The following is a 27846-nucleotide window of genomic DNA, read 5'->3' on the forward strand; positions in this document are numbered from 1 at the left end:
CAATTTCCTTGCTCCTTTAATTAAGATACATTGTGAAACAATACCCATACTTTCAACACACTATATATTCTGCTCTTTTAATTAAATTACTTTACAATAAAGCATATATTCTCTGTAGCACAGTTTCTCTACGTATCAACCCGCTGACATACCTCGGAATGCAGACGTGTTGTAATTGTGATCGATGGCAGCAACCATGTCCTTCCAGAAGTCAGATGTAACTTCACTGCCTCTCTGTAGTAAAACATGTAGAGTAAAAGATTTTAAATTATAAAACTGATTCAGCATGCTTCAGTATTTATGCCTGGACATAGATATAAGTAAGGTAAGGAAACTAGTTTTATGTATTTCTTTTTTGTTTTGTGTAAGCTTCTTTTAGGTTGTTGTTGTCACCTTGTGCAGCATGTCCACCACTCGAGCGCAGAGAAGAGCTCCAGGTAGGTCAAAATAGTTGTCATAGAAATAGTATTTAGCTGCAGAGGAAAGAATAAAATTAAATGAATGAGCACATAAACATAGCAGAAACATGTAATGGTGATGGGTTGTGCAAACAACAGTTTACAAACAGACAGATAGACAGACAAACAGACACACACAGACAGACAGTAAGAGACTAAATAAGAGACTGGCTGTATCTTACCAGAGCGTGTAAATGTGGTATTGAGGCTGTTGAAATGCTTCCATTCTCTTTTAGGGCCATAGTGCTTTATTATCTCCTCTGGGCTCAGATCCTGAGTGCCGTGAGTTGCCCTGTTTAAAATATATGTAATATAATAAACAAAAATATATATATAGATAAACTAAATAAAATCAATAACTAGACAGCTAGATAGATACATCTATTTTCCACATAAAAGGAACGCCAATTACCCAATTCTGGTTCATATCAACTCCCCCAAGCAATATCACAAGAAATGCCCCCAAAGTATCCACAAAGTTACCCAACTTTACACACATCACATAAAAATTCACTGAATTTATTTTCCGTTTTCCAAGTTTTTCAGTGAACAAATTAACCAAAACAATGAACTATGAATCCAAACTATAAAGACCAACCATGTACTGAGTGTCATTTCACTGATTAATCAGTAGATCTGGTTGCAAATACAAAATAATCTATCAAAGACATTCTGTAAACTTCTAACATTCTTACTTAAAATAAAGAACAAACATCCTCACAATGTTAATTTTAATTTTTTCTTTAATAATGAATAAAAAACAAAGAATTTGTAGTTGCATGTACAATCTTCTATTGTTCCATTCATTTCTGATGTTCTACGTTTTTGCCATGGTATCATTTCAATATAGGTATTGAGATATTGTGCTCTCTCGGGGCTCCGGCAGCCAATGGCAAGCTGCATGAACGGGACTGGAACCAGCGATCTCCTGATCACAGTGGCAGCCCCTTAGTCCATTTGACAACACAGAGCCCAAGAAGACAAATTTTAAACTGAATTGATGCATTGTTTTACAGAAAGTTAGTGAAAGTTCTGGAGACTTGGTGTGATGTGATGTGATGTGATGTAAGTAGTAGATGAGCAGTGGCAATCTGACACACCTGAAGTAATAAAAGTATAAATCAGTAGAAAAAATCCTCTACTGTCCTAAACAGTTTATTATGTAGAAATGGCTTTACGATTTATTGTGTTTTTATCGTTATTGCAACATGATTTTTCACGAAGAACATGCAACGCCTTAAATAACAGCAAACTTTAATTGCATTATCCACAAGCAGCAAAAGAGGAAGCTTTTCAAACTGCCTACTATGCTCATTAGACATAACTAACTAGTTTTGGGGGTAAAGTGAGGTAGGGTGAGGTAAAGCAAGGTAGAATGAGAACTTCCTATTACTGTATTTTGTTTGTCCATATTATACACATGAAAACGAGTGCACAATTATTTGCAAATTGAGTGAAGTAAGTCATTATTTCATATTATTACTATCATTCTGCATTGTCTTGAATCTTACCGTAAAACAGTTCCGTCCTCTGCTAATTTGACCAGGTTTCCCTCCTCCAGGTCAACCACCAGACCCTTAAAACTGCACACACAAACACAAACAAACAACGACATACATATCACATATTACTTATTTTTTATTTATTCACATAATTTTAATGATCTCTACTATGAATGAATGTTTGTAAAACAGTGCTTCTTTTCTTTTTGGCAATTTGGAGCAGTGGGCGAGGAAGGGCAACAGGATTTTGGCTCTTACTCCTGAATATTCATGAAATGCAAACATCTCGTCACTGATTGGCTAACAGCACTGTGGCGCTCCCAGCACAGCTCCTCAGCGAGTGGTTGCAGGTAATGGGGCAAAAGAACATGCAGCAGCATATGTAACTTGGAGTGATCTCCATTCATATGAACTCTCTCATCACTATGATAATGCCCCTCTTTTCCTACTGCTGCCTCTGCAGCCTCACTGGGTAGCTCCTCAGCACTGATAAATCAACTAACTGACCAATATTACACTGTGAACCCCATCAAATCTGAACCCCATCATGCTTAAGAAAGCAAAGACTACTGTTTTCTCCCGGACCAATACAGCATTAACTGGGATACTAATCTGTGATCCTTGGATAACAGAGACAGCCCCACCTAAGTAGTTTAGAGCTACGGCTTTTGTTCCTCTACTAAAGCATACTTGATACATTTTACCTTTACTTCTGTCTTCATTTCACCAAAGTATCACTTTACCACATTTCTCCTTCAGTATGGCTTTAGGACATTCTGAAGTACAAAATCGTACCCAAATCGAAATCAAATCAAAATTACCCAAATGATCCAAGTGCAGACATGAAACATTAGTGTGTGTTGACCTCAGTGGTAAATGGTAATGTTCTACCAGCAAAATAATTCAACTCAAATCCAGCAGCTCACCAGAAGTCCCATGCGGCCGGAGTCAGGTTCAGCAGATCTTTATCATAGCCTTTATGTTCCACCAGATATCGCGCAAAGCTGTCATATATGAGCTGAAAACAAACACACACCCACAGACAGACAACTTTAGGTTTAGGTTAATCTGCAGGTCAAAAATTACTTTTATTAACTATGCTGATCACTAATAGTTCTCTTAAAAAGCACCAATACAGGGGACCTTAAACAAAATCTGATACAACTGATGTTCATATCTGCAGATCACAATAGATTAATGGGTCATTATCGGAATACTGTGACTTTGGCCTTCATAACTTTCCCAAAAATGTCATTTTTAACATTTTAGTTATTTAACATATTTAAAGAAAATCATATTTTCCCAGTTTATTCACTTTATATTTCTGTCATGCAAGTGTCAGGGTAAGGTTGGACATTTTTAGGGAAAATTGGTATTTGATAAAAAACATGGTTGACCTCGAGTTGCAAACATTTTGAACTGTACATGGTGGCCTTGTTCCGTTTCGAAACATGTCCTCAATAATATTAATGACCATGACATAGTGGAATGCTTACTTTTCGCCTGTATGTATGGAGAAAATATGATTATTATTATATGGAAACAATATGATTAATTGTTTTTGTAGCAGTGTGTTAGTTCAGAATGTTAGTACATTTAAAAAATTGTAATGGGTTTGTATTCTACTATATTGATACTGACATGTTTTACAAGCATATGAGTCTAAGGTCACCCACTCAATGCAGAGCATGTCCTCAAGGAATATAAAGCTAAAATCTCACTTTTATTAATGCATACAAAGTCAAGTTTTCTATATTACCTGTAGCTGAATGCTACACTTCTGATATATTTACTGATTGTAATGGTTGCATTGGCTATATAACCTCTAGCTGAATGTTGTGGTTTTGATATCTTTATCTTTATTGACCTTGGTTATATTACCTATGGCTGCAACAATTGTTCATTGGAATGGATGTATTGCCTGTATTAGCTGCACTGATAGCCACTATGGTTGCTTTGATATTATACTGGTTGTATAATAGTTACTTACAGTCCTTATTAATAATACGTCTATTGCCTTTCTAGCTGTAGTGGTTACCATAGTCACAGTTCTGGGATCTGTATTGAATGTAATGGTAAAACTGGCTATTTCAACGTTGGTGTTAATTATAGTTATGTTTTTTGTACCTGTGTGGGTTATTGGTTATGATGGCTCCAGCTCTAGTGGTAACCATTGTGACCATAATCAGTATCTTCAGTAGTGCTGTGATGCATGTGTTGCCTGTATTGGGTGTCATGATGTGTCATGGTAACACATCTGTAATGGTGTGTGTGTGTGTGTGCGCGCGCGCGTGCGCTCTGTTCGTGGCCGTGTTAGCGCGTGAGTACTCGTTTATTTAGTGTGTGTGTGAGTGTGAGTGTGTGAGGTGTAAGAGGGGTGTGCTCAGTGTGCAAAATCACAATATAAAACTGTGGTCTAATTATCCACCTTCTTTTTCCAATTGTCCGTTCGACCTTAAATGGTGCAGCAGCTGCATTCTGGCGCCCCAGGCGGAACCATTTAAGGTGGAACGGACAATTGCACTGAATGAATGTGTGGAGGCAGGAGCTAACTTCAGCCTGGTGTGTCCGGGGTGCGCGCGGCGTGTGTGTGGTCTCACCCTGCTGGTCTCCTTAAGGTGGTATCTGCAGAGCGTGTGGTCCAGGTCAAATCCGATCACATCGCAGTCCTGCAGGCTGAACGTGCTGCTGGAGCCGCTCGCGCTCATGCTGCTCATGTCGCTCCGCCGCAGCGCGCGCACACACACGCACGCGCGCGCGCCCGCACGCTCTCGCGAGCCCCCACACACACGCGCGCGCGCAGCGCTGCTACTGCTGTTCCCGCTGTGTCGTTACAGCGCTTGCGGACCGGAGGACACAGCGAGCTTGCGGCGCGCTTTTATTTATGCGGTGTTTGTTAAATTAAAGCGCTTATTCGTTAAAAAAAGACGAGCCGCGTTTTTCACTCCGGCATTTCCGGGTACCGTAATGGCGCGAGTACGGTGGCCTATTCGGTGACGTCATTTTCCAGAAAAAAACCTATTGAATTTGTCTGCAGATGCTATATCTAAAATACATTTATTATTTAAATATTCAGACTTTTTTTTTTTAAAACTTTAGCTATAAAATTTTCTAATAAAGCGAATTACAGGTTAGATATAAACGGTAAAGATGTTATTTTTCCAATATCAACTTTACTTTGATTCTGATGACCCTCTTTGGGAAACACTATCTGCACTCATTAAAATTTGGTAAATGTAACGTATTTTTAATGTATTTCTTGTTGAATTTAATTTGTTTATGGAGTCTCTTAACTGCCTTAGCAACAAAAAAAGATGTGTCCACTATAAAGTACATGAAGGAATTAAATTTACTGGATGATAAATGAGATATGTTGTCAGTATAAACTTGTTTGTTTAGCTTGTAATAACTTTTTGGTTGTATGTTTAAATTATTTTGGACGTTTCTATTTGTATTGTGTTGTTTTATGAAATTTAATGACAAAATTGTCTGCAGATGCTATGTAATTTAATTAGATTATTCTGCATCAATGGAATATATGAATGATTTGTTTTTGACAGCTATTAATGGCAATTTAAAGAAACAAATAGGTGTGAAATAGTCTTGTGTTGTAGTGAACCAGGATAACGAGTGCAATCTTTTGATGAATAATCCAACTTTTTTTACCCCCAAGATTCCAAAATACAGTTGTTGTTTTTTTGCGGTAACTCCCAACAGGCCTACAATGCTGTAGGCTATAACGTTGCCTATGCAAAGAAATCACTATTTTTACACCATTAACAGGTTCAAAGTAGCTCCACACTTCATTGGTATAATTCGGAGAGCCCTGACATTTAAAACAAGGCACAGAGAAATTTGAAAGTGCACAGGCAGATTATTAAAAAATAAACTAGTAATAGTTCTCAAATGAAATGAAACCCACCTGGCACACAACCGGCCTTCAACATTGAAATGTGTTTGAAATATGATTAAAGTAATGTCTGTTCTTGTTTCAATGTTGAAACAACGTTGAATCAACATTTAATGTTCAATGGTTGTGCTAACGTTGAAATTTTATCGTTGAATCAACATAATGTCCTTAACCTTCTGCCTTTTGAATCAGCATTTTACATTTAATCACCATATAATTTCTAAAGACGGTTTGATGGAGGAAGGAAAAAGTGTTTTACTTCTGTTTGCAGTAACTGCTTTTTAACTTAACATCATGTTCATATTCTAATAGTTTTACTGTTTTAGTGTTTTTGAGATCAGATGTTGAATCAGATTGGTAGTGGTGGTTAGCTTTTGTTATACCCAGCTTTCCTACAGTGATGTAAGTTTATTGTTAACACTTTGTTAATTATAGGATTTTCTAGTTTTTGTTAGCTATGGTTTATTAAAGGTTGAATGTATGATGTTGAAAGAACATTGCTATATCAACGTTGATACATTTTTTAAAAACAATGTGGTTAGTTGAAAATATCTCTGTAATATTAATGCATTTCCACAGAATTAATTTTGCAATCTATTCCTCTATTCTACTTATGTGTTCATGCTTGTCAGTCATCTTATCGTGATTCTATCAGTGAAGTATGGAGTTTGAGCCTTGTTAATGATGTAAAAATTATGCAAATAAATTTCAATGCAGCTCACGATATGAAGATTTTGTGTGTATTTTTTTTTTGTATGAAACCTTGTTTAAATTTGTTTGGCTTGGTTATATTTTTGCTGTCAAGCAATTAGTTAATTTATGGCATTTGTTACTTTTTGCTATAAAAGCATTTTAAATTGTGCAGATCAAATGAATTTCGTCAGAGTATTAATATAATTAATAAATGTAAGAGCATTTAGATGGCAATTGATTTTTGAAGGTGGTGGGGTAAAGGAGGTAAACACAATTAGCTAGCTTGATACCAAACAGTCAGAATATCACAGTGTTTTTATTTTTTACCTTTATTATCATTTACATAACTTATGTGTTAGGTCTTAAGATTCACCTTCTATCTAAATTCTATCTAAAATTAATTTTATTTAAAAAACAGGGACTAAGAAACAAGAAAAAACAGGATACTGTAATTTCTAGTCCAGTGGAGCACAGTGGTCCACATGACTTTTAGCCTGAAGCATGGAGTTGCCTCCTAGTGGAGTTTGCTCAGCATGCTGCAGTCAGAACCACCCTGTACAACTAGTGATGTCAAAGTTTAAACTCAGATTTAAACTGAATTGATTAATTTGAATCACAGTGTTTTGATACACTTCGATTCGAATTCCATACCAAAGTCACTTGACTGTCTGAAAAAAAATCTCGTAACATCACACAGTTTCAAAATGTTTCAATTCTTTTTGCACATTTTGGTACATCCCTAAGTGCAAGCAGTTGATCTGAGATTAGTTTGTTTGATCCCCAAATGTTTCTAGATGAGGGTTGAAAAATCTTATCTCTGAACTCAGAACTGTATTTGTTTTCAACAGGACAGATGACAACTCTGTCACATTTTAAAAGAGATGCAAAGCCTTGTAACACACACACATGTTGCATTGCTTTATTATTGCTCATAATTCTTTAAACCGTTAGCATTTGTGAAATGGAAGGACCTCAAAAAGACCTAGGTCTGCTGATGCAGAGCATTTTGAACTTGAAAACAAACAGGTAAAGTGCCTGATTGCCTACCATATGTCACTTTGGTCTCTCAATCTTTTTGATTTGATCTCCCAAAAGCCCCTCTATTGCCATAACTAGCTACAATGCGAACAGTTTTCAGCTCTGTTTTGGACAATTCAAAGAACATCATACTGGCTGTCAAGAGATGCTAGTGCTTAAATGTGTCATGGTTCCTTATCTGAAAATCCATCTTGAAGATTATATAAGATAGTACAGAAAACATAATACATGTTGCTCCTTTAAAGAGGCACTCAAACACTCATTTTATTAATGAGCATTTTTTAAAAACTTTCCAAACTGTTAAAAACAATTATTGCGGTTATTTCTCTATTTCTATTTATCATCCCCTATCCTGACATCCAACCATCTGTTTCACCACTATGAGAGGCACACTACACAACTTTCCCTTCTGCCCCACCCCTAAACCCATACATCACCCAGTGCCCCGCCCAAACTACTCTTCCCATTTTTTTTAGCATTTTTCAAAGATGAGGGTGGATTCAGCTAAAAGCAGGTGGTTCAGTTTCCCGTTAATCCTTGTTTGAGAAACCTTTTTAAAACTGCATTTTATTAGTGGGAGTGGCTGAAATTAAAGGGGTGGGGCTGATCTGGCAGGTGTTTCAGCAGGTAGAGACCAGGAATAAGCAGCAAGGTTGTGCTTTCAGTTTAGTGACAAGCTTTAAATCAGCCACTGTAGAAAGAGGAGCCTTACTGTCCAGAACTACATTTGTGGTTAAATTTGTACTGGTTGAACTGGTCAGGGACTGGTCAGTGTGAGCTCCTTCAGCTTCATGTAGTGTGTAGAACACAGAGCATGGTGTGTGCTGGACTCTGCCGCTGTGCAGGTGTGTGATTTGGAGACTGAAGGAGTAGTTGTAGGTGTAGTTGGTGTATTTGAGTAGTTGTAGTTTCGGTGGTGTAGTTTCTGCAGGATGGGGACTGTGAGCGAGCGCATCGTGAGCTGCTGTACCTCCACCTTCCCATGTCTGCGGCAGAAACAGCCTGAGGAGCCGCCTGTGAAACAAAATCCTAAAAAAGAAGACATTGTGGTCTTCCAAAACAAGCATGCTTTAGAACAGATGATCTCGGAGCATCCCCAGCCTGTGTCCCAGTCTAAAACCGTGTCTCAGTTCGTGGCTCTGTTTGATTACTCGAAGCGCACAGCTGAGGACCTGAGCTTCCACACAGGAGATAAACTCCAGCTGCTGCAGAAGTACGACACAGACTGGTGGTTCGTTAAAGCTCTGACCGGCGTCTCCGCCAACAAGGAGGGATACGTTCCAGCCAACTATATAGCCACTGTGGAGAGTCTGGACGCAGAACCGTGAGTATCACCAACACAACACCACCAGTGTGCAGAGCTCATCAGTAGATGCTGCTACTCTTCTTACTTAATCTCTTTAGGATACTTATGTACTTAGTCTCTTAAGGATACTTATTTTCTTTAGGGTTGTTTTTCTTTCTTGACTATTGGTTGTGCCAGTCTTTAGTGCTCGTATTTTTAATATTAACAATATTTAGACTTCTGACTCTGGTAGTACAAACCTTTAGAACTTTTACTCGTGGTAGTACTAGTCTTATTTTGGGTAATGCCAGTTATTAGAGCTTCTACTCTTCATAATGTTTATCTTTAGTAAATTGACTCCTGGTAGTGCCAGTCTTTAGGGTTCTTATTAATGATATTTAACATTTTAAATATCTGGGTCTGAAGGTCTGAATCTCAGTAATGCCAGTTTTTGTAACCTCTAACGCTTGGTAGTATCAATCTATAGCACTTATACTCTTCATAGTGCCGGTTTATTGGTTTTAAACTTAGTAGCCATACATTTTTTTTACATTGTTTTCTTTTTAACTTACTGAGTCACAAACTAACCAAAACAGAGATCCCACAATAAATGACAAGTGGCGTAGGTTCTGTTAGTTCCCTTGGTAGATCACTCATTCTTTGTCCTTCAACAGACCTTCTGAGCTTTCGACATTCGCACAATGATAAATGTAAGTTGAAACTGCTCTACTTAGTCCAGGAATCCAATAGCCATTGGACCGATTTTATTGATACTAAAGTCTTTGCCTTTATGTTTTACAACTATGTAGTAATGAGAAATTATCAGATTAGTGACATGATGTCCTTTGGGAAAGATTGACACCCGGCAATGATATGAGTTATAAAAAGAGGAGTGATTGAGGTTTCCTCCCACCTTGAGTACACCATCTGTGTCCAAAAAGATAGCAAGAGGGTGCAACTTATTATTGTTTGGTAGCTGACTCCCTTTGCTCAGTAGCTGTATCTCTGTCTGATATGCGTGTCTTTGTAAGTCTCTGATGATAAGACACTCAGCACTATGCCGCTCACCGTTCACACTGCAGCGGCACGAAGTGTTTTTCGCTCCTCCTCCCACTGTTTTCTATGGAGAGCGGCGGCAGTGTCGCGCAGAGCACTCTGGGAGTGGTAGCAGCGCGAGCGAGGCGTGCGAGCGGCAAAAAGTTATGGAACGCCAAAAGGCCCAAAAAATGCCTGGACCAGACGCCTTTTATAGAAAAGAACGGTGTTCTGTGTGGGTTTTACGCCGTAATATACACCGTATGATTTCAAGACGCCGTAAGACGCCGTAATCAGTGCAATAAGACGGCGTAAAAAGCGGCGTTTTAGTGTCTCTCTTGACGCCGTAAAAAGCGGCGTTTAATAATAAGATAATGAGCTCCACCTTCCAGTTTAGAAAGCCAATACATTTAAACTCTGTTCAGCCAATGCTCTTACAGAGAGACTCAGTCTAAAGCAGTTCACTGCAGATCCGAGCTCCTGAGCTCTTCAGACACAGTTTTTTAGACACAATTAACAATATACCATCTATAGACATTCCCGCTGGAGCTCATATTAGTCTAATATTCATGCTGTATCAATGTAAAAATAAACTCTAGGTTTAGGTGAAAGCAAAACGCTGTGCAGCTCCCCACTTTTTTTTTTATCCAGACGGAAATCACATCACCTTGTCAGTATATCACACATGAAGAACCCTATTGTTGCAAAAACATCAGGGTTTCAATAAATGAATTTATTAATTTATTAAATTAGTTACAAATTATATTACGAAGCTGATTCTTCTTATTTTTATTCTTATTATAATATTATAATTATACAGTATAATTATAATATATTTTATATATATATTATATTATATAAAATTATATATTATAATTATATTATTATTATTATTATTATTACTATAAGATGTAAAGTATTCTTAATTTACTCATTTTTCTATTTCCATAACGAAACAAGTAATGTCATTTACAGACATAGACTTACAAGTTACAAATTTATTATATTTATATTTATTATTATATTATATTTACTTCAGTCGCTTAGAAACCTTCATTAAATTATTAATCTGGCTCTTTACTTTGGAAAATCTATTCAATATCCAAACTCATTGGCAAGCCCCACGCACATTATGAGTGTCAACTTATCTCATCATATTCTATTATTATGTAACATCAATTAGCTGATACACATACAGGCAGTACAATACACTGTATTTATTATAAACACACAAACTGACCAACAGCACCACAGCTAGCCTAACTCACTCCAGTCTAAATGCTGGACAGCCTGGATCATTAGCTTAAAAAAGCGCTGTTTAATTTTGCGTGCGTGTATGCATTTTTCTTGACGCGGCTCCGAGACAAAGTGGATCAGATCTTTCGCGCTGCGTGGGGAGATTGATTTCGTTCCTAAAATTCTTTAATTGTGGTATACTTTAAGATTTGAATATTTTTAACATATTAGAGAGACACTTCTGTAAAAACAATTAAAACATCCCTAAAAAGGGGCTATAGCGACGTTCCTGTGTATAGACACCTATTCACGGTTTGCGGATGTCTTATCAAGTCTTGTCATTTATTTGCCCTAAAAAGGCCTTTAAATCTTACTGTAAATCCTTTGAATTTAACATTGTTGTTGTGTGCTTTTTGCAATTTTCATAATTTTGTCTCTGGTGGTCTTAAAAATCATTTATTTGCACAAACAGGGGCAAAGCAGCCTGGCATTGATTATTTATTTATATATATATATATATATATATATATATATATAATAAATGAGAAAAATTAAAAATTAAATTAAATATATATATATATATATATATATATATTTAATTTAATTTTTATTTTTTCTCATTTATTCTTATTAATTCTATTTTCTTACTTTCTGTTTTCTTTTAAATTGTAAATGCTCGGCTACACTGGAAATGATGTATTCCCGAGAGTAAAAAAAGGTTTATTGATTGAATGATTGAATGATTGGTAAGTTGAGCTATCCAGTGATCAAGAGTGTTCTTCGTGGAGTATAAATTTAGTCGCCATCCTTCTCTCTACCACCACCTCCGTGTCCGTTCCTTGAATATTCAGCTGTGGGGGTGTTTTTTTTGTTTGTTTTTTAGTTTATCACTGTATATCTTATAAACATTTACGTTTCCTTACATTTTATGATTACTAACACTCCTGTTATTTAAATCCTTCAAATAATATAAATACTGATACAGTACCTGGCCAAATATTTAAGAGCTAATAAACCAAGAAACTCTTGAAATATAGCAAAATGACCCTATTAGCTACCATTTACCAAACGTAGCCTAAAAAGAAACACACTATTAATTAATAAAATTCATGCACAAGGGGCGTCCCTACTACTATTAATTTTATTTAAAATACATTGAACAGCATAAATATTAGACTAATAAAAGGCATGAGCACCAGGGTGAATGCCTGAAGAAGGTATATTGTAAATTTGTATTTAAAAATTGAAGAGCTCTGATTCAGGAGCTCGGATCTGCAGTGAATTGCTTTAGACTGAGTCTCTCTGTAAGAGCATTGGCTGAACAGAGTTTAAATGTATTGGCTTTCAAAACTGGAAGGTGGAGCTCATTATCTTATTATTAAACGCCGCTTTTTACGCCGCTTATTACGGCGTCAAGAGAGACACTAAAACGCCGCTTTTTACGCCGTCTCATTGCACTGAGACGGCGCTCTGTACGACGCGCCAAAAGGGTCGAAAAACGCAGTGGGAAACGGCGTCTTTTGTGCTTTTAGCGGCGTTTTTAACGGCGTCGTGAAATCATACGGCGTATATTACGGCGTAAAACCCACACAGAACGGCGTAAAATACGCCGTTCTTTTCGATAAAAGGCGTCTGGTCCAGGCGTTTTTTGGGCCTTTTGGCGTTCCATAAAAAGTTGAGATGTTTTCTACTTTATGCAAATGAGAAGCGAATTTTGCTAGGCGGTAGCCAATCAGCGCCACGCGGACATGACGTTGTCCCACACAAGCCACATGTGAACTGGAAACCCAGTTTTATTCTACTGAATACAACCTCCAGAATTTTTAATACAAGCGGGAAGTGCTCACATTGGCTTCAGCTTATAATTTATTCAGTATTAAAATATAAATTCAGCGGGAACTACACACATTAGTTGAGAAAAATGATGTAACGGCATCGTATTCGAACAAGAGTGTGTAGAGTGAACTACAACTCTACACACTCTTGCTGGTGGCAGACAAACATGTTGGCCAGGCGACAGTGGGAGTGGGAGTGGGAGGCGGAGAAAGTGATTGGCTGCGATGACGCGCCTCTTGACAGAGCTTTTGACAAGGCTCAAATGTTCTGTAGCTTTGTAGTGTTTGGCGCTTTCTTACTTCTGGATTTTCAACTGGCAGCTACTGAATCACCTCCACTGGGGTTTCTAATTCCTTTCCCACAGAAACTGGGGACCTGAACCGTGAAAGCAGCTCATCTATTGATGCCCCTTTCATGGTGTTGTCAGCTTGGATTTTATCTGTTGAGACGCAAAACCACTGCTTGGGACTTGAACCTTGACAGATGTTGAGAGTAACTTAACTCTTCTATAAGCAGACCGCTTACTGAGCAGTCTGTTAATAGTCTGTTGCATGCTCTGAGAAACTGCTCTGTAGAAGGGCACTGTTATTTAACACACATTTATGTAGGCGAAGCCCATCCCTACATAGACCACCTGCCTTCATTGCCAACTGCTGCCAAATGCTGCAAATTCCATCATCTACATAGAAGACTCTTGCAATGAATTGTGCTACTTGAGGATGTGTTCTTTGGTCAGCTGCTTCAGTGCATAGTTTTCACAACCTGATGAAAACATAGATCTGAAAACATGTGCTTTTATACTGAATTCATGCGGCGGTGTGCTTACGCCTCCATTTGTCCACCACAGGAAGTGCAGATAGTAGCGATCAGTCTGCTGAACATGAAACTGATTCAACATTTTTGCTATGTTGCACATCAGAGCAATGTGATGTTGACGGAAACGAATGAGTTCACCAGTCAGATTGTTTATCATGTCTGGGCTTGGCAAAAAATGTCCATTATAGCTGGTTTAGTTGTACTTTGCGGCGACAACCAACCAGAAACACCTATTTTTTATTTCACTGCATAATAAAGAGGGTTAAACGTTAAACGTGTTACAGCTGGTTCTGGAGTATCACTGACCTGTTTTAGTGATTTTATGCTGTGACGCTCTCAGCTCTCCTCAGTAAGGGCAGTTAGTTTATTAGTTGGATCAGCTGTGTGTAAAAAGCTCCTAACTTACGAAAAAAAAAAAACTTACGTTTTTGAAAATCTATTCATTTTTTTCATAGGGAAAAACAGCTTAGACACGGAAGCCATACGAGGACTACAGAATGACACACGACTTCAGGGGTCTATAAAGAGCGCTGTTTAATTGTGCACGCGTGTGCATGCTCAGCGGAGAGAATGTAGATTATCATTGCCGGGTGTCCTGTTGAGTTGTGCTACTCATCGATATTTGCTTCTTTTCACCAGTACGCCTGCGCGGACTAACACATTTATTTTTTAATAGTTCCATTTACGATATATGATTTTTTGAACGTCAACTCACTGTTATTCTTTGTCGGAGTGATACAAAAATGTAAATAGCAAAAAGCAATACAAAATAGCAATAATAAGCTAGTAAAAATACAAAACACACACAAAAAAAATTCTAATCAGGTCTCGCTACCTTAACTTTTATTTTTTTCATACATTGAGTTAGATAAAGCTTATCCAAATATCCTGTTGGAAGCATATTTTGTTTTTCTTTTACGTTTAAATATACACTAGGGTAGCATGATTTGACAGGGTAGCACAACTCAACAGAACACAGTAGTGAAGTAGTTTTACTTCCTTCCTATTCATCTACCAGTCTTTATTATTTCTGCTTTATAGTACCAGTCTTCCTTCTCACAGCCTTAAGCCTTTCTACTCTCAGTGCCAGTCTGTAAAATTCTTATTCTTGTTAATGTCAGTTATTAGAGCTTCTTTATTCCTAGTGTTTTTTAAATATTGAAATAAATGAAAGAAGATAAAAAGAGTGTTTTAATGACAGAAGGAACTTTGTGTCTGTTTATCACTAGATCATATGTGTGGAATATTTCTAAGCCTCCTAAGCTAAACATAATCAGCGGAGCAGGTGGAATTCAGTTCAATGTCATGATTCCAGTTATTCAAGTTTGTGGTTTGTTTTATCTGATGTGTGTCATGTGAAGAGTATCAAGTGTCTGCTTTATTGATTGGTATTGTGTAACATTAAAAGTAAAATGTTTGTTTAAGTTCTGAAAGGCAAAAGGCACTTACAGCCAAAAGTTTGAGGAGTTCAATTACATACGGGTTTCTCCATTACTTTTCAGCAGTATAAAGGTGTGATTTTTGGACATGACTGGTCAGCAGTCACAGAATTTGATGTAACATAATTGGAACTTATCATTCCCCTCTTTATTTTTTTGGAGTCAGTCAGAATAAGAATCAGTCAAAGGAAGAGCCAGAATCAGAGTCAGAAAATGAATCAATTAGAATCAGAGAGTCATAGTCATTGTCAGTATCAGAATAAGGGATAAAATAAGAATCAAAACCAGAATAAAAATTTGGTCCCAGTGAAAGTCAGCTAGATGAAGAACACTGTAAAAAAAAAAAAAGGATTTACTTTTGGACTTAAATTTGGACTTGTTTATTTGAGTAGAATTTACTCCATGTTGTGTGTAAATATTACCTATACTGAACAGCTAAGACACCTGAATGCCAGCTGAATACCTAAGCTAAGGCGAGGGTTGGGGTACAAAGAAATGTTAGTAAACTTTATTTCGTTTTTTTGTGTCATTGCTGTTTAATGTAGGTACTATTTATTCATTATGCATTTTACATTTTATATTTTCTTTTTAGAACAAAATGTCCAAAATGTTTAGTAATATTAAATGTCTTTCCTGGAGTATGTTTTACTGCTGGAAATTGGATAACAGTTTGGATTTGACTTAAAATTCCCCATTCTTTTGCAATTATTTTGTTACACAATTAATTTGTGTTCTATTTATTAACGCAATAAAATGTCCAAAATAGGACTGTACATTTTTTCTCAGATAATCTAATGATAATTTTTTAAAAGACTAATTAATGTATTATTCTAAAAATATTTTTTGTGTGTATTTGTTTTATTAAAATCGTTTTATCATAGTAGGGCTCTATGAAATTCTTTTTTTTTTTTTCGTTTTACTGTTTGTCATCACATTTCAGATTTGAGGTTTTTAATAGCACTGTCAGGTGATAAAACATTTAATTACATTTGCTGTGAATAATTTATCTAATTTAATCACATTTAATCATATTCATCATCAAAGTATTTTAAATTGTACAGTTCAGTTAAATTTTAGATGAGGAGCAAAAGTACACATAGATGTACTGCACATAGATCTAAAAGTGCCCTGTAATAAACATCAGTCAATAACAACGCTTATCCCAGTTGTAAATACTGTATATCTTTTTCAACACTAGACCAACTTTTATATCTGCACTTCTATTCAACTGAAAATTACACAGTAATTATAAAAGATGCTCACACACATCAGAGGTTATTTACAGGAGATTCTAGACCACTCAAATATGTTTTAAAGATTAACTACACTATAAGACATTATTTTTACATTTTTACATAGCAGCCATCTCCACATACAGATCACCATATTTTGGGTCTCTGTCCAAAATTCCTCCACACTATATATGCCTGTAGGTAGAGATGGGCGATATGAACTAAAAAAAAAAAAAAAACGAATAAAGTAAGAAAATCCTTTATTATGGTTTCAGTTCTCTTTTGAGTTTCAAGTACAACCAGAAACTTGTAGAAGCTTGTAGAAATAGCTTTTAGAAATCTTTCTCCAATATAGCTTAGTTTTAAACTGGCACAGGCATAAAAAATTAGTTGTATATATAGTTTTTAGAAACAGTAGGATTTTTTTTCCAGCCATCAGCTTTATGCTGTTTATGATGTTGAGGCCAAAGGAATCCTACACCTCCAAAGGAATCAATTTCTGTGTCCCAAACTACACATTTATGTGCTTTACTTACTATATTGAAGGTGGTGCTCTACTTTTAACCCAGTATTTTTCAGGGGTACACAGATGCTCTTATTATTGGGCACAATAATCAATTTTATTCAAAGTGACGTCTGTCCACAGCTGAGGCGTCAATTAATTTAAAGAGCCCTAGTTGGAATCAGAGTCAAAATAAGTTTTGTCACAATAAGAGTCAGAGTCAACATCATAGCCAAGCTGATAGAAAATGAGGTTGAGTCAAAGTTTAACCCTTAATTTCTTATATTGTGTTTAGTTTTATGCTACACATTTTGAATATAAATAGCTAGAATATTCCTTTAATAACTTTAATAACTGTAACTGTGTCCTCTCCTCGGGTCTGTAGGTGGTACTTTGCTGATACAAAGCGCTTGGATGCGGAGAAGCTACTGCAGGCAGAAGGAAATAAACATGGAGCGTTTCTCATCAGACACTGTGAAAGTCAGGCTGGAGAACTGTCCCTGTCAGGTACACACAATGCTGATTCCTGTAGAGCAGTGAAATGTTCAAAAGATGCTTTATCATCTGTGAGCGAAACATCATTACTGTAAACACCTAAATGAACTGAAAAGTCATGCGCCTCTAATTATTCCACGAGCCAAACATATTATCAGCTATTGTTGCTTTATACACTGCCTGGCCAAAAAAAACCCACCTGGATTTAACTAAGCAAATAGGTAAGATCCTCCCATTGGATAATTACTGTATGGGTGTTTATGTTTAATCGCGCAACAAGTTATTTAACCCTCACTGATGCAGTAAGTAGGTTCTCATTCATTAAACTACCATGTGGAAAGACACACCCTGTGGTTGTGGAAAAAATGTTAATCTGTTTCAGAAAGGTCAAATTATTGGCATGCTTAAAGCAGAGTAAACATCTAAGGAGATGCAACAAGATGAAACTACTAAAATTGGGTTAAGAACGGTCCAACACATTATTATAAAGTGGAGGGAGTGGGGCAGCATCAACTTCAAGGAATCTTGAATGATTGTGATTCTAAAACAACTCAGAACTCAGGGTTATGTTTAATAATGAAAGTAAAAGCATATCCACACGCACAATATGAAGAGAACTCAAAGAATTGGGATTAAACAGCCGTGTAGCCTTAAGAAACCCACTTATGAGTAAGGCTAACCAGCAAAAACAGCTTTAATTTGCTAGGGAGAATAAGGTCAGTTGACAATCTGAATATACTGAATTACTGAATTACTGTCCCTGATAGCAAAGACATTCTAAATGACAATGCCAGGATTGATTGAGTTTAGATTGTAAAAGAGTGCAGGGTTTAGGAAGCATGAGATGATCATTTTTCACATATGAATTGGCTTCCACAGAGTCCAGACCTGAACCACATTAAGAATCTTTGGGATGTATTGTAGAAGACTTGAGCAGTGGTCCAAATCTTCAATCATCAACACAGCTCTGAACAGAAATAAATGTTGAGATGTTGCAGAAAGTTTGTGCAAACAATGCCACTACGAATGCTAATGTTACTGTTACTGTTGCTTTGTGGGTAAGACCAACAGTGGGAAATAATCCCAATGTCTCATAACATTCCCGCTCTACCTTGCTCTCACTCTCTTACTTGCTCTTGTGCTTTCACTTTTTCTCTAGCTCCCTCATCCTCTTCCTCAGTTCAGTTGCATGTCTACAGCTTAACTAAAAACAGCAAATTTGTAAGCTCTGAAAAAGATGCTGTAAGAATCTGAGACTTAATATAATACAGAAATAATAATAATAATAATAATAGAGTAGGATCTGTGGAATATTTTCTTTGCTCAATACAAGTTTGTGTTTCTAATCAGTAATTCCTGCAACAATTCCCCATACACTCATGCTCAAACACACCCACATACAAATACATTCCACCTGTCACGAAGGAAAGGGTAAGAAGACAAACCTAATTGTAGGTATTAAATTTATTAAACAAACAGAATAAACAAAACTAAGAATAAGCAAAACTGAAAGCAAACACGGGTAGCGAAAGACAAAGCAAACTGAGCTAGGTGTAACACCACCTCCTGCTCACTAATAGAGTTTGAGATGTAGTATACAGCAGCTACGGACTGCTTACAGTTTGAGAGTATAAATGTCAACATTTTGAGGTTCTGTTTTTAGGAAGTTATCTGAACAAGACAACTTTTTTTGTGAGTCTGCTGAGACATAATGATCATTATGGTGATGTTAATTGTGTGTGTGTGTGTGCACACTGTACATCCATGTTTAGTGCTTGATGGGGGTAATGTGAAACACTACAAGATCAGGCGGGAGGATAATGGTCACTACTATATATCAAAGAGCCGTCATTTCCCCACACTGAAGGAGCTGGTGGAGCACTACAGCAAGCAGGAGGATGGACTCTGCGTTCGGCTCAGACAGCCCTGCAAGAAGGTACTGACTCCCATAAACCCACCAATGGCTGTTGACCTACTGACAACAACCGACTACTCACCTACTGACAACAACCGACTACTCTACTGAACCAACTACTGAATACTAAATCGCCAGTACTTACTGACTACTGATGTACTGATTATTCACCCACCAGAAAGTACTGACTACTGCCCAACTGACTAGTCGCACATCAGAACCTACTGACTACTCACATACTGGCCATTACTGGCTACTTATCCACCAGTACATACTGACTACTTACCTACTGGCCTCTACTAAATTCTAAATTGCCAATACTCACTGCTTGCTCTCTCACCAATTTCTACTGACTACTTACCAACTAACTACTACTGAATTCTAAATCACCAGAACTTACTGACTACTCACCAACCAATCAATACTAACTACCCACCTACTGACATCTAACCCACAAGTATCTACTGACACATTTCTTATTGACCATCTACCAACCACTACAGAAAATGTAACTTTTGGCCACTATTGATTGACTCAAACGTGTAACTACTGAACTACTGAATATTCAATTACTTACCACTACAGCATATGATATACTTATTTATCTGCACCTGCATGAAGGCAATTAAACAAATGTGTGTGTGTGTGTGTGTGTTTGTGTGTATGTGTGTGGTGTGGCGTGTGTTCTCATTAGGCTGAAGCTCCACAGACGCACGGTCTGTCTTACAGCACAGTGGACCAATGGGAAATTCCCCGCAGTTCCATCCGACTGTTGCGGAAACTCGGTGCTGGAAAGTTTGGAGAGGTTCATGAGGGTCTGTGGAATAACACAACGTCTGTTGCTGTGAAAACTTTAAAACCAGGTCACACATTAAACAATGTTTGTTTATCTTAGTGGTTCATATTATTGGTCCTTGAGAAGAACTTTAGGCCTTTTTGTCATAGTTTGTCTCAAAACACTTACAAACCTAGTTATGTCCGGTTGTCTCAGCATGATAAGCTAACTGTACTTGACAGAAAAAGGTTGTCAGGGCACAATGAAGTGGGGATCTTGATTTCCAGTGAAAAAATTATGTTTGCCCCCTTCCTGATTTCCTGATTTTTTGCATGTTTGTCACACTTAAATGTTTCGGAACATCAAACCAGTTTAAATATTAGTCAAAGGCAACACAGGTAAACACAAAATGCTATTTTTAAATGAAGGTGTTTATTATTAAGGGAGAAAAGAAATCCAAACCTACATGGCCCTGTGTGAAAAAGTGATTGCCCTCTTGTTAAAATATACCATCACTGTGGTTTCTGACACCTGAGTACACTGTCTCTAGCCACACCCAGGCCTGATTATTGCCAAACCTGTTCTCAATCAAGACATCACTTAAATAGGACCTGCCTGACAAAATTAAGTCCACCAAAAGATCCTTAAAAGCCACACATCACACCGAGATCCAAAGAAATTCAGAAACAATTGAGAAAGAAGGTAATTGAGATCTAAGTCTGAAAAGGGTTATAAAGCCATTTCCAAAGCTTTGGGAATCCACTGAACCACAGTGGGAGCCATTGTCCACAAATGGCAAAGACGTGGTACATCAGTGAACTCTCCCAGGAGTGTCTGGCCACCCAATATTACCACAAGATCGCAGCGACAGCTTGCCTCAGTTAAGGTCAGTGTTCATGCCTCCACCATCAGAAAGAGACTGGGCAAAAATATTCTACATGGCAGAGTTCCTAGACGAAAACCACTGCTGAGCAAAAAGATCATTAAAGCTCGTCTCTCCTTTTCCAGAACACATCTTGATGATCCCCGAGACTTTTGTGTAAACATTCTGTGGACCGATGAGATAAAAGTTGAACACTTTGGAAGGTGTGTGTCCCAGTACATCTGTCATAAAAGAAACACTGCATTCCAGAAAAAGAACATCATACCAACAGTAAAACATGGTGGTGGTAGTGTGATGTTCTGGGGCTGTTTTGCTGCGTCAGGGCTTGGAAGACTTGCTGTGATAAATGGAACCATGAATTCTGCTGTCTACCAAAAGATCCTAAAGGTGAATGTCCTACCATCTGTTCGTGATCTAAATCTGAAATGAACTTGAGGTTCTGCAGCAGGACAGAAGTCCTTTTGGTCTTTGGTTTGCAAATTACAGTTTCTAATTTATCTGAGAAATCAGTGCCACTTCTGATGATTAACATAAGGTTTTTGTTTTGCACAATAACGTTTGAAAGGGTTTTTTGGGTTATCTTTGCTTCTCAAAAACTGTTTGTGACGATTTTTGTACCAGATCACCTGTTGACATCACATCATTTAGGTTTTTTCACCTCATTACTAACCTAATTAATATTGAGCAGGCAAAACATGAGTTCTTTGGCTCTCGATATCTGCAATCAAATAAAAGCCAAAGCAAATATAAAAGACACTTTTCCAACTTTTCTGATCTGGGATATTTGTAGCACATTGTAAAACACAGAATACTGGGTATTTATTTAAAAACAAAATATTTTACTGTGTATGTACAGTAGGTATCATATTTTTTTTTGTAAAATAATCAACAATCAACAAACAAAGCCGGGGGCCGAGTGGTCCAGCGGTCTAAAGCACTGCCACTATGAGCAGGAGGTCGCAGGTTCGAACCCCATTGCAAAATATTTATATATTTTCACTTTTAGTGGTGTTTTACTATATGTTGAAATAAAGTCTGACATTGCTGAGTTTCATCCTCCTGTACATCAGATAATTTCCACACATGTAGCAGGTGCTATATATTGATATCATTTTTCATATATTGTATAATCAGTGTTGGGAAGTAACGGATTACATGTAACGGCGTTACGTAATCAGATTACAAATTATGAGTAACTGTAATCCGTTACAGTTACTGCTTCAGTAAATGGTAATCAGATTACAGTTACTCTGCTAAAATAAATGGATTACATTGCGGTACTTTTCTATTTTTGGTCTTCCAATCTAACACTGACAAAACGCAATCACATTCACATAAATCACGACATCAAAATATTCTATGATTCACAACCTCCTGCTCAGAATGTTTTCACTGCAGATGCGCCCCCTAGCCCGTCGGCGGGCCCGTTCTGACTATGTAAAGTTGAATGCTTATAAGCGTCAAATATTCTAAACACACCGACCAAATAACCGACTCATATTCTTTAGTACTAATTTAACTACCTGCATGCAAATTTACAACCATCTACATGAAACCAGTCGCCAGAAATCGCCAACTGAAAACAGCCTGTTTTTTCACATTGTTTACATGGGGAACACGCCTCCCCAACAAAATAGCCTTATAAAATATTATTAGTATATAAAATAACATCATATTACATTATAGAAAATTCACTTACTATCACAGCATCCACAATACAGCACTGAACCGCAGATAAAATATCCATAAAGTCCTTTATTCTCCTGCTCACTTCTCCTTACAAACATGCGTTTATTTTCAGCGGTCCACAAACCACTATTTTTCTTGAGTGATCGTCTTTTGAACCAATAACGTGAGCGCTGGATCAATCCAATCCAATCAAATCAGGTCATAGCCTTTCTCCAGCGTCACAAAAGTGATTGACACCTATTTCAACCAATAGTCCACCCTTAGACGAAAACATTGGTACGTAATTTGCCCTGATTGGTCTCCTAATGGCTGGGGGAGGGGCATGCCTAACCGCTGTCACCAAATTCCCTCTGCTAAACATAAGTGCGCCCACAGCGCGCATACGTGTGATTTTGTTTGTCATTTCATCAAAAAGTATTAATATTACTCTGAAATAGACTTACATTCATTTATTTTATCACAAACAAACAAAAAAATTACAAACTCTGGCTGTATAGAGACAGATTTACTGGAGAGGTTTTGAACACTTTGGAGACGCCTGGTGGACACCTAATATAATGCAGTGTAACTCTTCAATGCATTGTGATATAAATTACAAATTTTGTAATTTGTTTGTCAAGACCCTACTGAATCAGGAAATGTAGAGAATGATTGACTATTCATCACCAACATCCATACACACATTGTAAACTCTAAATATAACAGGCGCTTTTTTTTTTTTACATTTTCTTCTGCATTTGATGTTCTCAAATGGAACTTAAATAATGGAAATTAGTGTTGAAGTGAATTATTGTTTACTGTTTATGATTACACTGCATTTGACATTTAATAATAAAACATTCAAATTATATTTTGTTTGCATTTGTGAGTTCTTAGAAAAGGAACAGATTGTAATCGCATTAAATCCTATTGGACAGAACTGTAACGTATAAAGACATAATTTGAGGTATCGTACATTATCGTATCGCTGACTAAAATAATCGTATTGTATCGTATCGTAATGAATCTTGTGATTTACACCCCTAGATAATCCTGGCAAAAAATCCACCTGCAGAAAGTGGCAAACCTGCAAATAGTTAGCTTACAGTTGTTGTTACATTGTTTGGTTTTTAATGATTTTATCATCAATTTATAGAAGTGTTTTATAAAATTGTTTGATTAAATGGTTTCATAAGTATTTTTATAGGGTGATTGAAAAGGCTGTTTTATTTGTCTATCTATTAACTGGAAGGAAAAATAAAACAATAATATGCAAGATGTGGTTGCTACATTCATTCAGGCTTAAAAAAACGACAATATTGTAAGTAATCCAAAGTAATCAGATTACGTTACTCACTTGAAGTAATGTAACTGATTACGTTACAAATTACATTTTGAGTGATGTAATCAGTAATCTGTAAGGGATTACATTTTAAAAGTAACCTTCCCAACATTGTGTATAATATAGAATATATCAATATTTACAGTGTATTGCTCAGCCCCAAGAGCATTCCTGATTTATTCTGTTCTAGTTCTTATCATCAATGCTGGAATTTCCGGAAATGATGCTTTATAGGTTAAGGAAATGTGGTACAGGTAGTAGGTAACTGTCCCCTAGGAGTGTCAGTGGGCATTGATTAGTGCACATTTATTAAATGCATTGTGACCCATAAATGTGCACACGTCAAATACAAGGCTACTTGCCAGTAGGATTCTAACTTGCTTTTTCTTTTGGCTGATCCTCTCATTTCTGATTTGTAGCATATCTTAGCTTGTGGGAACCAAAAATGTCCTGTTAGTGCAGTTTGGCAGAAGCCACATCCTTCTTACTTATTCTTACTTACTTATTATTATTACCTTATTCTGAAATGTTCCTGTTTACTGTAAAGTTCTGTATGCCATTTTGTATTGGCGTCCAAATACATAGTGCTTAATTTTCAGAGCACTGAAACAATCCCAGAATGCACAGTATATTGGATACAAATGATGTACCCTATTGGACATAGAATATTCATAATCCATTGCATTGTTTGGTTTGCACACACAGCTTTACTGTTTATGCAATGCACTCTGGTGTGACGCAGCAAAAATCAACTACATATATTGAAGTGTCTCTTTCAGTACCTTGTAGAATTTTGTTTCCTATAATAATGCTCTGTGTAGTAATCTGGATTTTCACATGTAGCGGCCCATGAATAGAGCATAGTTTTGTGTTTAAAGGTCTGAACTACACAATGTGGGTGTTTGTGTTTATAACATTTTTTATTTATTTATTCATAAATATAATTAGTTCTAGCAGACTAAATTGAAACAGGCAGCATTAAAGACAGAGTTCCACTGGCATGCCAAAAGGGACAGTGGGGTAAATTTATCTTGATTTTATCTTTAGGTTCCGTTTCTGGCACTGATGTGAGAGGCTGCCTGTTCCAGGACCTTCAACTGTATTGTGTGTTTTTTCCCTCTGGTACCTACACTCCCACTCACTGTCTAATTTGCAAGGTATTATTTTGAGTGAGGTACACTGGCTGACGTGCTCATGGCAAGGCAATGTGAATTATCAGACTCCAAATCTGATGGCTTAGACATACCATTTCATGGTTGTGCAGACATTTCTCGATGCACAGTGTCGCACACATACCACAAATCGGTCAATAGGGACCAAGGCAGCTGAGGCCAAGTGCTTCTGTTTCTGCTCCACTGTTAAACAGTTTCTTTTTCTGTTGAACTCCACCAGAAGCACGATTGGAATTAATCACAGAAGAATCTATTTTCAGCCTAATGTATCACACACTCATCTTAAGTTGTGTAAACTTTCTGAGCTGTCTTCCTTTCTCTCTTTATCTCACCTATAGAAGACAGAGGGGCTCGTTTGCGTGTTCCTGATCAGATAGAGATGGCCGCCCAGGTGGCAGCAGGTATGGCTTACCTGGAGCTGCAGAATTACATCCATAGAGATCTGGCAGCCCGGAACGTTCTGGTTGGAGAGAACAACGTGTGCAAAGTGGCCGATTTTGGTCTGGCCCGAGTGTTTAATGTAAGAAACAGTACACACACAAACAAACACACATCCCTACTGTTCTTATTTACTCTTGAGATCTGCTTTACTGACCTGATACACCATGTATCATACTGACATTATACTTTCATGTTCCCAGAGAGACCTGTAAGAGCCAAATAAGAGTTATTTTATTTGAAGAATAATTTCTTTAAAAACGTTAAAATATGTTGAAAATTGTTTATTAGGCATTTATAATGATTGTATTTATAATGATTGTATTTGTAAAATGCCTAATTCAGTGATTCAAAAACTTTAAAGAACATTTCTGCTATTTTATTGTCTTCCGTCAGTAACATTTCATTTCCACTGCATGTGATTAGCCAGATTGCTGTTAGATACGTATGAAGCAACAGTTTTTTGACCGAGCTGTATGAGTCCAGTCTAATGTTTGCCTTTGTTTTTTGTAAGTAAACCTTTGAAAAGATTCAGACTTTCTCGTGTTACTGGTTGTTAGACTGACAGCAAAAGGTGGTACAAAAGGAGTTGCAAGAAACGGAGTGCCACTACACCATTACCAACTTTCATACAGAAACCGATGCATTAAATTAGCTGAACAAGAATCACCATGTTTCCAAAACCTTTTATGTTTTATATCAGTATTAAAACACCAAATGATTACCAGCAAATATTTAATGATACATATTTATTAATGAAGCATGTAGTGATCATTTTTAGAATGAAATTAAATTAGCAATTATTCTCTTTCTTTTGTTCTCACTCTTTTTCTCTCTATCAGAGAGAGAATAACAACTGTTATAATGAAGATGAGGAAAACATATACGAAGCAACAGAGGGTACTTATTTTCTGGTGAAGTGGACGGCTCCCGAGGCCATTCGGGAGAACAAATTCACCATCAAATCTGATGTGTGGTCATTCGGCATCCTGCTGTACGAGATCATGACCTTCGGACAGATGCCTTATCCAAGTATGTTCAAACTGACATTCAAACACTCACTTTCACTCTCACACACACACAGTTTCTAACAGCCTCTCTCTCTCTTTTTCTCTCTGTTAGCTCTCACTAATGCTCAGGTTGTTGTGAAGCTGGGTACTGGCTATCGGATGTCGTGTCCACCACTGTGTCCAAAAATGATATATGATATAATGGTTGAGTGCTGGAAGGAAACGCCCGCTGAGCGGCCCACCTTCGAAACTCTGCAGTGGAAACTAGAGGAATACTCCGACCTGGATGTCAGTTCATATGATGACGCTAACCGATATTGACCAATGCAGCACAGCAACAGCACTCACAAAAACTGTCTACTGTTTCTACTGTTTTCCGGCGGTATATAAAACCCTTTTTGTTCAGAGTCGGCCATGTTTTTTTGGTGTGTATATATATATATATATATATATATATATATATATATATATATATATGTGTGTGTGTGTGTGTGTGTATACATGTGTATAATGTTACACACAAAAAAAAACATGGCAGACTCTTTATTGTGGTGCCTCATTGTGTGTGCAAAATGTTTGAGAAAAAAAAATAAATATATATATTTTTTCCAAACATATTTTGCACACACAATGAGGCACCACAATAAAGTCAGCAGCAAATAATAAAAAATATGTTGACAATAATAATAGAATGAATGCATATACAATAAGATAAATATAGCTAACTATATGTTACATAGTTCAGAGTTTGCCATGTTAAGTGACGTCATAGATTTTTAGATGTCAGCACACTCCAAGAAATGAACAAAATGAACTTTATTTGGTTACTCTGAAGTCAGAAGGCCAAATCCACACAGAGCTTATGAGCGGAAAGCATAAAATAAAGGAGTGGTAAATGGCAAGTTTGCCAACGTTTTGAAGTTTCTATAGTATTACACTGGAACTACAAGGCTAATGTAGCTAAGTAGTGATCTAAGCTTAAACCCCACAATAAGCAATGGAACTACCAGGCTAATGTAGCTAACTAGTAATACAGGCATATACCTGACCTATTAGCAGGGTGCTAACTCAATCAGACTTGTTAATAAGGTGTTAGACCACATGTGTCAAACACAAGGCCCGCGGGCCAAATGTGGCCCGCCACGTCTTTTTATGTGGCCCGCGAG

The 27846-nt window shown here is 37.1% G+C and overlaps 3 protein-coding genes across 3 annotated transcripts in view; 2 read left to right on the plus strand and 1 right to left on the minus strand.

The window, feature by feature from the left end:
* nt5dc1 (5'-nucleotidase domain containing 1) overlaps positions 1–4910 on the minus strand; it is a 50205-nt gene extending 45295 nt beyond the window's left edge. Inside the window, exons 1-6 of the mRNA XM_049477648.1 lie at positions 4561–4910; positions 2887–2978; positions 1970–2041; positions 641–750; positions 394–473; positions 153–234 (exon numbers count right to left, since the gene is read on the minus strand). Coding sequence (XP_049333605.1) covers positions 153–234; positions 394–473; positions 641–750; positions 1970–2041; positions 2887–2978; positions 4561–4677 — 553 coding nt within the window. The 5' untranslated portion in view covers positions 4678–4910. The remainder of the gene's footprint in view (positions 1–152; positions 235–393; positions 474–640; positions 751–1969; positions 2042–2886; positions 2979–4560) is intronic.
* Positions 4911–8322: 3412 nt separating this feature from the next.
* The window catches only part of LOC103029663 (tyrosine-protein kinase SRK2), a 44102-nt gene continuing 24578 nt past the window's right edge, over positions 8323–27846 (plus strand). The window contains exon 1 of the mRNA XM_049477634.1: positions 8323–8480. The gene's annotated coding sequence lies outside the window, so the exon portion shown is untranslated. The remainder of the gene's footprint in view (positions 8481–27846) is intronic.
* On the plus strand, positions 8474–27252 carry LOC111191729 (tyrosine-protein kinase FRK-like). The gene is made up of 7 exons (XM_049467393.1): positions 8474–8925; positions 17368–17489; positions 19250–19413; positions 20087–20255; positions 25571–25752; positions 26513–26702; positions 26793–27252. Exons 1-7 carry the CDS (start codon positions 8534–8536, stop codon positions 26999–27001), a joined length of 1428 nt encoding a protein of 475 aa, XP_049323350.1. The 5' UTR covers positions 8474–8533; the 3' UTR covers positions 27002–27252.

The sequence above is a fragment of the Astyanax mexicanus genome, chromosome 1, assembly GCF_023375975.1.
Source record: "Astyanax mexicanus isolate ESR-SI-001 chromosome 1, AstMex3_surface, whole genome shotgun sequence".
In the NCBI taxonomy this organism is placed as follows: domain Eukaryota; kingdom Metazoa; phylum Chordata; class Actinopteri; order Characiformes; family Acestrorhamphidae; genus Astyanax; species Astyanax mexicanus.